A 12958-nucleotide genomic window follows, 5' to 3' on the forward strand; every position below is an offset into this window, starting at 1 on the left:
AGCGTTTACGGGGACAGTGCAGTAACCTCAGGGTTATAGCTACAGGACCAATGCACTAACTTAGGAGCAATGCATTAGCCATAGGACCATGCGACGTTCACGGATAATGCGATAGCTTAGTAATAATGCAATAGCTTAAGGACAATGTAAAAGCTTAGGGACTATGAATTAGCCATTGGCCAATGTAACGTTCACGGGATAATGTAATAGCTTAGTAATAATGCAATAGCTTAAGGACAAGGTAAAAGCTTAGGGACAATGCAATAGCCACACTTTCATGCGATGTTCATGGATAATGCAATAAACATGAGACGAATCAGGTTCTTAGGAACAATGCAATGGGAGCATGCGACATCCAGAAGACAGGAAGTCATAGCCTTGGCCAGCAGAATTCTATCAATTAAGTCACCAAAGTGACACTCTCTGAGATTGTTTGATTTATATCTCTGGTCACATTTAATAGCCTGGTAATAATATTAAAAGGCTGAAATCAACGAGCTATGTTCTAAATAATATCCAAATAACAATAACTTGTCGTTGAAACGAAATATAGAGAAAGTTCGACTAGAAATGATTCTTTAGCTAAAGACATAATCTTGAAGTAAGCAATCATGATTGAGTACATGTGTAGTTCACTGGTCTGATATTTATTGTGATGCAAAGGTTTCGACATATGTTTTTGCATTACAATCTGGAAATGGTAAATAAAAATGATATCATGATAAACATGCTACGACCATACAGAGACATGTACGTCTAAATAAGAAAAATGGTTTACATAAATACGAGCATCTGACACAGACGACACACACTTATTTCATGCCTATAATTAACGCTCGCGAGAGGGGTTGGCAATATTCAGAGATAGATATCAATTCTGGTTCCTTAAAAATGGACATGAAACTTCAAGAAACAAGAAAGTTTTCTTTAACTCGGTTGGCATACTTTGCTAGAAATAAAGTACACATAACATATTCACTAAGCATCGAAGAGGTACAACAGGGACGGATACAAAACGGCTGTCAGTCGGTTGAAGATTTTAACAAAACAGCCGAAATGTGCGAATTTATGAAGATTGGGCCCATCATCTTGTACATGTGACAAAAAAAAGAAAATGATATCTTTTATAACTCATTTTATGAGTAACAATGTTGTGTGTATCATACTCCACAAAACCCTTGTCGGAATTTGGGACGGCGGGTAGGCCTTTTCAGCCGGAATGAAACGGTGAACAGATTTTATCGATGACTTTCAGAGGAAATCGTTAAATCCTACAATTCTTCGATATTTTGTTATATTTAATGCATCGTTAAGTATCAAAAACTACAATATCGTGAATATAATTATATTTTTTATTTCATTGACTGATTAAAATCTTACAAAAAGGTAAATAGACGCATCGTAAAATTGATGTAATGGTATGGCTTTCGGTTAAATGCATTTCGGATAAAAGATGTTCATTGTTCAGTGTATTGGCATGCATTTAACTGTAAATGATTGGCATTGTATATAAAGTTTAAAATATAATATACAATAACTTGATGAAATTGCTCTGTAAGTGTCTTTAATTAAATGAATTTTAAAATGTACATACATTTTTGTTATATAACTGGTTAATGTTATGCATTGCAGCAGTTAATTTCCCTGATCAGTACAATAGCATAGCATGACATTGTCAAGATTCAGTCTTTCTTTATTTCTATTTTGTCAAACCCCTACCCATTTTGTCAAAGCCCTCGTGATGATGTAGAAAATCAAATATCTTTATTGCGGCGTGGCCGAGAAGTTAACGCGTCAGACTAGTAATCTAAGGATTGCTGACCACTAAGTTCAAACCTTGTCAGGGGCAAGCCGTTGCTTCCTTGAGCAAGAAACTTTACATTCATTGCTTAGTACTGGTTGGTTCCAGGAATGGATTCGAGAGTGTTTCAATAAGCTTATAGCTTCCAACACAATCGAACTAAAATAAATTTGTATAAACTAAATATCTTTATTGAAGTGATTTTTTTTTGCCTAAATTTGAAGCGGAATGTTTATTCTTTGTACAGAATTGAAATCATCTATGTTGGCACTTTAGTTTTGCCGTGAAAGGCAATGCTTAGGCTTTGTCATAGGACTTTGAATTACATGTATATAATAACAATGTTAAATTGTTACTGGCTATGATATCAAATGAGGTACTCTATTGTGTCGGCAGTATAACCTGGGATTCAGGCGTTGATATATTTTGCATATTCATAGTATGTGCTCTATTTTATACTTTTTTTTTTTTTTTTTTTTTTGATGATATCAATGCTTTGTTGAAACCTTCAGGGTTTCTCATGTAAATATCGACTAATGATAATCCAATTAATAGACTGATTGGCATGTGACCAACATGCCACATGACCAAATTTAGGGGAAGATAATGAAAGATGAAAATTTGACGGCATTTGCCATTATAAATTGAGTCCAGCACATTTCTCTGATGCTCTCAGACTTCATCAACACAGACTTTGTCTTTGTTTAATCTAACATGTTGATCAAATTCACTCATCATGCAATAAACTATGTCAACAAGTGTCAAGACTGTCAATTTTTATTTGGAAATGGTGTTATGAAAGCGAGGCTCCATGAAGTCCCTGTAACTAATTGATTATATATCGTCACCTTAGTGCAATAACTGAATAACTCCTATCAAATTTAGAAGGACTTAACCTATTATTGCTCTAAGGTGAGTTGACATTACTTATTTCATTAAAGTATAACTTCTCTTGTTTTTATATGTTTCAGGTGAAGCATTGATGGTCAGATACTCATGTTGACCAAGTATTAGATTCCAGTATGGAAGTTTATCTGTCACAGTTAAAAGCTAGTCTAGTTAGTTACTTTGCTTGTTTTGTTTTAATTTATTTTTCTCATGTTACATCTTAGGCTCTCCTTGCACACATCTTGACAAGGCATCTTTGTGGCAGGTTAAGGTCATTGACTTAAGGTTCGAATCCTAAAGGAAATAGGAACTCTTTTCATGGGAGGAAGCTATACAGATGGCTTACAGAATGTCAGTGGTTCTTCCCAGGTGCCATTTTGTTACTGAAATAATGCTAAGATTAAATAGAGAGGGACCTAAAATTTTAAAATTTTAAAAGTCACTATTTGACTTGAACCCATACAAATAAGTATATAAAATTTAAATGCACAGAATGGCACTACAATGTGAATGTTGAAAAAATAATTCTATATTTTTTTCTTAATTATTTTGTTACATTTTAACATAAAATGTGCAAATGTTTAATGTGCTTTTACACATGTTCAATATTACCTGCATTAAATGGAGTACAGTGTAATCACTGCAGAGCAACATCCTTGGAAGATATAAAGTTTGGTTTTTATTGAGAGGTGTTGCTCTATAAAAGTTAAATTTATTGTGATGTCTTTGTTATTGTTCTTGTATAGAAGTTATTGGTCGACAGAATGCTGCTTTGTAGAGATTGCACTGTATATTTCTGATAAAATTTCCATTATTCTAGGATATGCTTTCAAATATAGCTTAACTATATACTGAAGTGAAAATTTCATTCTTATAATTATATTGTAGGGTGAGAGAGAACAGACTGGTTATATACATGCTGTGATTGGAAATGAGGCTTGTGATCTAGATTCAGCTGCATCTGCTATCATTTATGCCTATTATCTTCATTCTGTAAGTATTGGGTTATTTTATATTTCATGTATAATCAATGTTCAATGTTCCCTTAGCCTCAAGGCTGTCACTGAGCATATGTTTGGACACTGGCAGCTTATCCACAGTAAATTATGATTTAAAATACTAGGCTTTTTATGAGAGTATCTATAATTATGTTTTTCAACGAAACTTTTCACTGCTTAGTGCTGGTGTGTTTTAGTACTCAAGCGGGTGGTGGTGAATACTTTCTCAGGTACCTGAATAAGAGATCGAAAATTATTTTCGGAGCCACTCGTCATATAAGATCAATCGCTGTTTAACTCTACAAGCAGTCTACAATTTTACACTTGTTCTGCCACAAAATATTGTTTATTCTACAAGTTAATACTAGTTGACAAGTGAAATTTTTCAATTCCTACTGCATGCTTAAGGTTTGGGGTTGAAGAACGCTTTATTCACAAGGACATTATTTTTAACCTTTTTCAGAAAAATGCGGACCAGAACACTGTCGTCATACCTGTACTGAACATTGCAGCGAGTCAGTTCCGATTACGAACGGAAACCACATATTTCTTCAACAAGCTCAACATACCGTCAGACTGTCTTTTATTTAAGGTAATTTTTATTCTGCCACTGTTTATACTCCACTGATAAAATCATATACACTATTTTGCTTAACGTTTCTCTATTTTGCAAAATTTTGTTTTATTATAAGTGGAGTTACCAATATTTCTTACAATGGTTTTTATAAAATTTGTAATCCAGGGCTAGCTGGTTCCATTTTATTGGTCCCTGGAACTAACCAGTATCAGACAATGAGTGTTAAGTTTCTTGCTAATGGAAACAATAGCTTGCCTGTGACAGAAATCAGGTGGCAAACAATCCTTAGATTACTAACTAGTCCAACATTTTAACCACTTGGCCGTGCAGCCACTCAAGTGTCTAGTTTGAGACAAGGTCGCATGCAAATGATGTTGTTATAATATACTTGTGTTAAAAGATCTAGTTGATATTTTCAGAAGGTGGGAATTTGACTCAGGTGTGCATTTAGGTTTACCCTTGTTTCTTTTAATGAATGAATTGTATATTAAAATACTGAAATCCCTAAGTCCTAATGAACCTGTTCCAAATTCAAAGCAGGAAATAGCCATTACACAAATTCAGTAAGGTTAGGTTTATTTATATAATGTATATTGTTGTTTGTGTAGGATAATGTGGAGTTTGGTAGATGGCAGTCCGAGGACCGATTAAAACTGACGCTAGTAGATCATAACGTTCTGACAGGTACGGACGTACAGTACGAAGATTGTGTGGTACAAGTTATCGACCATCATGTGCTCGAGAGGAAGTCAGATGACAGGTACCATTATCATTTGATCTTTTTATAACTTACCTCAAGGGTCTTAAGTTATAAAGAAATATCCTCTACTCAAAAGCCAGATCTCAGGTTTTTGATTGGTCAGAAAAGAATATCGAATGTATATTGACCAATGAAAATCCTGAGATTTGAGACAGAACACTGAAAAAATGTTTTATAGCCTTGAAACCTTGGCGTTCTCTCTGTTTTTGGGGAACAGTACCTGTAGGAGAGGGAATTTTCATGGCGGTTTTCTTTGTAGGGGGAATTCGATGTAATCTTTGGGGCACATGCACATAATAGTGACAGTACTCATGTTGTTTAAATAACATATTTTAGATTGCAAAAAGCTGATTTCAATAGGATGTTGTTAAGTATTTCCTGCTTTTGGCAGGTAAAATTGATAAAAAATATAATAAAATTTAGGGGAATTTATTTTTTATTTATGAAAGCCACATCAAAAGAAACTTTAGCTTAAATTTGGTTTTTTCTGCAGTTAGCTTGTTGTTTATGATAGAGATATGCCCCTTTGTAAGAATTACATACTATTCTGCAGGATAACAAGACTTTTTCTGGCAATGGAATTTTAATTTTCCTTGCGCTGTTAAGGCCAGACAATATTATTCATTCATTGAATTCTAATGTCATATTGTCATCATAATGTTGAAAATATTGTTTCTATTGAAGTTTACAAAAAGCAATGTGATTAGTTGACTCCCTTACAAAAACTAGCAAACACTGTGCTGAGTTGTCTCTCTAAAAGCTTTAAAACTTTGTAAAAGGTTGTCTTCCTTGCGAGCTATTAAAACACTGACAAGTTGCCTCCCTTAGAAGATAAGATGAGACAAGATAAGATTTACTTTAGCATAATGAAAATACATGCATGCCAACAATAGGGATAACACAAAAAGGGTAAACCCTTATTTCCATTGCTGTTAAAATACTGTCAAGTTTCCTCCCTTTCAAGCTATTTAAACACTGACAGGTTGCCTCCCTTAGAAATTATAAAAACACTACGACAGTGGTATGAAATAACTGTGAAGGTGTGACCTCTGTACGAAAGGTCAAAGAAGATAGTATAGTATCTTGGTGATGTAGATATTTAAGATCTGCTGTTACTGAACTGAATGAATGTAAATATTATCAAATATTATATATACAATATTTAATTCATATTAACTTTTGTAAACATATGACCTATATGAAATTATAGTAACATATATAGTGAGCATGGAATATTATTTATGGTAAAATATTATATCTTGAATATATTAGATTGAAAATAGAATAAAAACTATCTCTTTAAAGGTACATTAAGCATCTGAAATGAATATGGTTTTTCCTTTGAAGATATGGTTAATCTGTGTTTTTTTATAATGATTTATTAATGGATTTATAGCATGTTAGATGCCGATCAATTGCAGAAAGCAGCATTGAATGTAGATTAATTTGTCACAAAAGTTGTATTTTCTCTGCCATACAAATTACAAAATCACTATCTGCTAACTGCTAATGGCCAAAAACAACAATAAAAGAATGATCAGCTGTATGAAAGAAACTTTAAAGGAACACCAAAAATGAATATATTTTGAGAAATAAAACAATTGCATTTTTGGGGCTTAATGAGCTTTTAAAGTGTATAATATATAAATAACACATGGGTTTGTGGGTAACAGTAAAAATATCATCCCAAGGAAAATACTGTTACCCGAGGCCTCATTTGGTTTTTGATCCAATTATCCTAGTAATTATGGTAGAAAATTGTCTTAAAAGTGACTGGCGCATGCAGGAAATCATTGCTAAACTGATAAAACCCTACTGAAATTAGCATAATGATATTTTGTTGCAGAGCATTTTTTTCTGTTTACGAACAATAATCATGTGTGTTAATTAATAGAGACAACTTATGTTACAACCAAGGACATGCAGGCTGGCCTGACTTTACACTGGTGGCAAAGGCTAATAAATTTTTTTTCCAACAGGGTAAAGGGTTCATGCTCAAAATGTGCTGATAATAGCCTTTGGTCAGATTTTATTATGATTTAAAGGGACCCCATTGCGTTTTTTTAACATGACAGGACTCAAAATAATTTTTCATGATTTATGTTCCAAAAATGACCCAAAATTGAAGTGTTGCAATGGTTTTTACTGAAACCAAAGTAAGAATAGGACAAAAATAGGATTTTCAATTTATTTCTGAGATTTTTCTTAATTATCTTTTGCATTATTTCTTGTTTGTTTTTTAGGCTTTTGGACCTCAGTGGAGTTCCTTTAAATCATCATGATTTACCAATGCAATGTCCATTTTATTAATTCCTGAAAAACAGTTTCTTTGCAAACTTTAATTACACTGTTATGTAATAAAAAAGTTTAATGTAATTTTTTTTAAACAAGCTAATGTAAAATTTTGTTATAATGTAAACAAATTTAACAAATTTAACTCTTGTTTAACAAGTTGAATTTAATTTTTATCAACAAGCTGAAGTAAAATTTTGTTATAAATTAAAGTAATTTTTTTTTATCATGTGCATGGATTTTGTTGATAACAGCCATGTTGAATGGGGAGGATAATAAAGAGATCATAGGGGTCATTAATGTTCTATTTATAGACAAGTTAACATGGAGATTAATTACCAGCATTTCATTGATAGCTATAGATAACAAAACCTGATTAAAGCACCTGTCTCAACTAAAGGGATAAAATAATCATTATCTACATGTACTCATGGATTTAATCTGCCTAAAATAAGAGCACACTCGTTTTGTGTTGTATATTGATTTGTCCTGAGTTATTGTACACTAATATTTTGTGCGTCATATTGATCTGTCTGGAACAACTGCACACTAATTTTGTGTTACATATTTGTCTGTCCTAAGTAAGTGCACACTAATTTTGTGTTGCATATTGTTTGTCCTGAGTGATTGCACACTAATTTTGTGTTGCATATTGACCTGTCATGAGTGATTGCACACTAACTTTGTGTTGCATATTGATTTGTCATGAGCTATTGCACACTTATTTTGTGTTGCATATTGATTTGTCATGAGTGATTGCACACTTATTTTTGTTGCATATTGATTTGTCTTGAGTAATTGCACACTAATTTTGTGTTGCATATTGATCTGTCCTGAGTTATTGTACACTTATTTTGTGTTGCATATTGATTTGTCATGAGTTATTGCACACTTATTTTGTGTTGCATATTGATTTGTCATGAGTTATTGCACACTTATTTTGTGTTGCATATTGATTTGTCATGAGTTATTGCACACTTATTTTGTGTTGCATATTGATTTGTCCTGAGTTATTGCACACTTATTTTGTGTTGCATATTGATTTGTCATGAGTTATTGTACACTTATTTTGTGTTGCATATTGATTTGTCCTGAGTTATTGCACACTTATTTTGTGTTGCATATTGATTTGTCATGAGTTATTGCACACTTATTTTGTGTTGCATATTGATTTGTCCTGAGTTATTGCATACTTCTTTAAATTATTTTGTGTTGCATATTGATTTGTCCTAAGTTATTGCACACTTATTTTGTGTTTCATATTTATTTGTCTGAAGTTATTGCCTACTAAATTTTAAATTGGTTGAAGGTCACCATAACATGATTGCACACTCATTTGTGAGTTTTGTTTTCTTTGACTATTTAGGCTATAAATCATATTATGTATTACATAATAGCAACATGAGGTTGCTAATTCTCTAATGAATAAATTATTGCTTCAAACATTTAGGCTCCTAGCTGTGTTTCAGTAAAAGTAAAATCAAGTTGACCAATAAGCACTAAAAAATAGGACTGGCAGATTTATTACATCATGGCAATATGCGAGACTTAAAGTTAAGTCACAACATTGTTGTAGTCTTTCAGTCGCATATCAGACAAATATGGTGATCTTCTTGTTTCAGTTATGCTATACCTAGGCTGGCTGGGCTCAAAACTGTCAGCAATGGCTGATTATTTTTGGTTCTGACAGGTTGCTAATTGTTTAATTGTTAATATGCCTTTAAAAGAAATTATTTTAAAGTTTTATTATCTGAAAGCATTTCATAAGAAAATACCAAACAAAAAAGGAAAGAAAAAAATACAAATTAAGGAGTCAAAGTTTATCAAATCATATCCCCAGTTTTAAGGGAAAGCATTTGACTTAAATTCAAGTCTTATTTTTTTTCTATGGTCATGTTTTAGTTTAAACAGTATTAAATTTTAATTTTTAATCTTTTCATTTACATAAATTAGGAAAAAAATAAAGTTTACAGATTTTAAGGAAACAAAAAAATCCCTCATTGCCCTTAATTTTAACCCGTTTTTTTTTTCTAATCTTTTTATTTAAAATAATAAATTTGGGGAAAATAAATTTTAAAGCTGGGGGTTTGGGAAACAAAAAAGTTTTTTTTAAAAGGAACTTTAAAAATTTTTATCAAAAAACTTGCTCAGTCCCGTTTTAAATGGGGCTTAATTTTAATTTTAAATGTCGAGGGGTTAAATCAGGTTTACCCTAAGTGTACGAGAGAAGTAACCCTTTTCCTGTCAACGGTAGTATCAATCAGTTTAAACTAACGTTTACGGGAAAAATAATATATATGGGTATACTGATAGAAGGTTTTATTGTTTTCATATTTTGAAGAAATTTTTTAATTATAAAAAGATATGGCAAATGTAAAAATAAAGTATTAAAAATTTTTTTATTTTTATGAATAATTAATTATTAAATTTTAAATTTTTTGCCTGGAAATAGTAACCGTTTGAGCTAACGTTGATGGATATAATATATATGAGATATTGATATCATACAGGTTTGATTGTTATCATATTTTGATGATATTTATAGTTATATAATGATAATGGCAAATGTACAATGAAGTATACGATTTTGTTTTTATATGAATAATTATATATTTCATGATTGTTTGCCTGAAATAATGCATAAAATTTGCCTGAAATTGCACATTAAATTTTTAATTAATGATAGAAACATATTTTGTAATTTTGTAACTTTCATTTTCATATGGCAACATTGCTTTTCCTGTGCTGTTAAAAATTTGATGCACTATTAAATATGATGTATATTCCAAAGAGGGTTGACCTATATATCACTTGTTTTCCAGAGGGTGTCATGATGAAAAATTGTGCTGATTTTCAATAGTTTTTGGGGAGGCTATGCCGACCCAATGTTAATAACCGTCTGTCAAATCTTACTGCCGCGGTAATCAGGTCAAAAAATAGTACCTTGATTTTTTCTAAGCTGACTCATCACTCATCACAGACATTTACAATATGAAAATATTTTCATTCTTTTAATTTCATATCTGCAATTTGTAAAGATAACAATTCTCTGAAAAATTCTTGATTTTTTGTTTAAATCACTACTCCGTGACGTCATACTGCCGCGGTAATCAGGTCAAAAAATAGTACCTTGATTTTTTCTAAGCTGACTCATCACTCATCACAGACATTTACAATATGAAAATATTTTCATTCTTTAATTTCATATCTGCAATTTGTAAAGATAATAATTCTCTGAAAAATTCTTGATTTTTGTTTAAATCACTACTCCGTGACGTCATACTGCCGCGGTAATCAGGTTTAGGCATACGTACGTCTGTATTAAATAGTTCTGGTATGAAAACCCTTCAAAATAATAACTTTATCAATATTTTTTTAACAAAAAGCATAAATGAAAATTTATAAGTAAATGCTTTAATTCAGTGGCAAATATTCTTTATTATTTTTGATAACAATTTTCCAATTACTACGCAGCGACCAACTGTTTATGACGGGTCATTAACTAGAACGTTGCAACACCGTATTCTCAATATCATGCATGTTCTTTTGTTGTTATAAACTATTAATAGTCCTTAATATTTTTTAAAGACAAATAATTGTAAACTGTCGCTTACATCAGAGACATGGATCATGCTTGCGTGAATAACTAAGGAAAACTAATTTATTTGTACACCCCAGGAGGCTGTACGCGGAAAAACGCTCATAAACCGCTAAATCATATAGCTGTTTAGTAAATATTTTGCATACATTTAACTAAAAATTCACTGATGGTGATGAACATATAGTCTGAAAACATTATATTCTTTAACCATTATCGCCGAAAAAAAAACTATTTAACTACAAAACCCCTAAGGACCTCCGACAAAATTCCAGCACAATATTACATTTTACATTAGCAAAATAAAAAAAGCAATACTTATATTTTCATCTTACATAATTCATTAATCAAACTTTTAACATAAAAGTATCTTTGGCAATTGACAGATCCCTACTCTGATCTTTTATTTGTATAGGAATAAATTTAAACATGTGCTCTTTTGTTTAGGAATATTTTGTAGTGAAAGTCTTATATATTCACTAATCTCATAATTAGAATTAGACAGGTCAGGAATTTATACAGACAGTTTGTTTAGTTAACTATGCTCATTTTAATCCCAATAGAAACATTCAAATATTTGTGGTAAAAAACATGACCAAAGTACCTAGTAGTCGTTTACCCGGTGGTGATCCCATTAAACTGATTATAGATTCGAATTGATTAGAAAACACAAATAGAAACATGTGTTTCCGTACAACAAAATCGGAAGTAAAGTGAACAGTTAATTGACAGAAATATGTGGTCAAATATGTTTTAACAAGGAAATAATTATTTCAGAGAAAGACGCAAAGATCAGTATGACCCCGTATTGTGTAATTAGAAAGTTTATTCAATTCTAGGGCATACATCATAATTTGATAGTCCATGTGTAATAAAATTCAAATTTTCAATACAGATTATGAGATACATAAAAAATATTAAAGAATAAGAAGCTTTAATTAAAAAACAAAAACAAAAAAAACAAAAACAAAAAAAAAAACCGCATACATATACAAATTACTTACAGTCGAGCATCGGGAAGTCATTAACATATCTTACGAAACTTTAATTTGAAACCGATATTGCGCGCGCTGAAGTGATTAATGTTTATTTGAAAAAATAAAAAAAGAGAACTTTTATGGTTGTGTTCTAAAAATAATGGGCGGCATAAAGAGGAATTTCTTATTCATTTTACAACACTTGAAAAATTACTACAGAAAATGTGTTGTTGTTTTGTTTTCAACAAAAGTGTGTGTGTTTTAAGTTTATTTATACTCGGCGCCGGAATAACCATATGTCCGAGATTATAGCATCTGGGACGTCTTTTTCAAGCAGATTCTTCCTGGAAGCCCATTCTTCGTTCTTTGGTGGTAAAGGAGACGACAATACCGTCAAGGCATCAACTTTCTGACTGACGACAACAAAAACGGCATCTATTAGCGCCAAACCTCCAGAGTAAGTCACGACAGGTCAACCAATCACCTCTGGTACTTATGATGACTTGACTATGACCTTCCGTGTGCCTTCTCTGCGACGTGCACGCCTCTGGAGGTATTTGGAGAAGTTTCAACAAAAACTTCCAAAACACGCCATTTATAACACCATTCATAGCACTGACGGCTTCGATGTTCTCATCTATTTGCGGGAAATGGTCGACAGGGAAAACCCTACGTAATAACCGCACACCCTGTTAACAACAGGTTTTCCGCAGTATATATTTCAAGCTAGTGAGGTTTAAAAATACACGTAGAATCTATTGATTAACTACCATAAGTTGGTTGAGTGTTGGCGGTAAAAAAAGAAGATATAACTTCCTGATCAATTTTCACTTAGGTTGATTCAGTTCTGAATAAGCTTTGCAGAGATGTATTTTTTCAAGAAATAATTAGCTTTAATATTATCCGACGCCGTCAGTAATGAAATGGGATTAATTTTCTGAAACGTGATTTTATTCGAGATTTGCTTCTGGAGAAGACAACCTTCTGTCCGTAGAGCATGAATATTAATACTCATCACAAGACAGTATCTTATTGATCTCAATTATGGTACATCTAAACGTGAATAA

At 31.9% G+C, this 12958-nt stretch overlaps 1 protein-coding gene across 1 annotated transcript in view; it reads left to right on the plus strand.

Moving 5' to 3' along the window:
* Positions 1-1232: 1232 nt before the first annotated feature.
* The window catches only part of LOC132718404 (protein prune homolog 2-like), an 87310-nt gene continuing 75584 nt past the window's right edge, over positions 1233-12958 (plus strand). The window contains exons 1-5 of the mRNA XM_060702100.1: positions 1233-1386; positions 2773-2859; positions 3578-3682; positions 4151-4279; positions 4873-5024. Of these exons, the coding sequence (XP_060558083.1) occupies positions 2824-2859; positions 3578-3682; positions 4151-4279; positions 4873-5024 (422 nt within the window). The 5' untranslated portion in view covers positions 1233-1386; positions 2773-2823. The remainder of the gene's footprint in view (positions 1387-2772; positions 2860-3577; positions 3683-4150; positions 4280-4872; positions 5025-12958) is intronic.

The sequence above is a fragment of the Ruditapes philippinarum genome, unplaced genomic scaffold (genome assembly GCF_026571515.1).
Source record: "Ruditapes philippinarum isolate M1 unplaced genomic scaffold, ASM2657151v2 ctg871_1_1_1_1, whole genome shotgun sequence".
Classification (NCBI taxonomy): domain Eukaryota; kingdom Metazoa; phylum Mollusca; class Bivalvia; order Venerida; family Veneridae; genus Ruditapes; species Ruditapes philippinarum.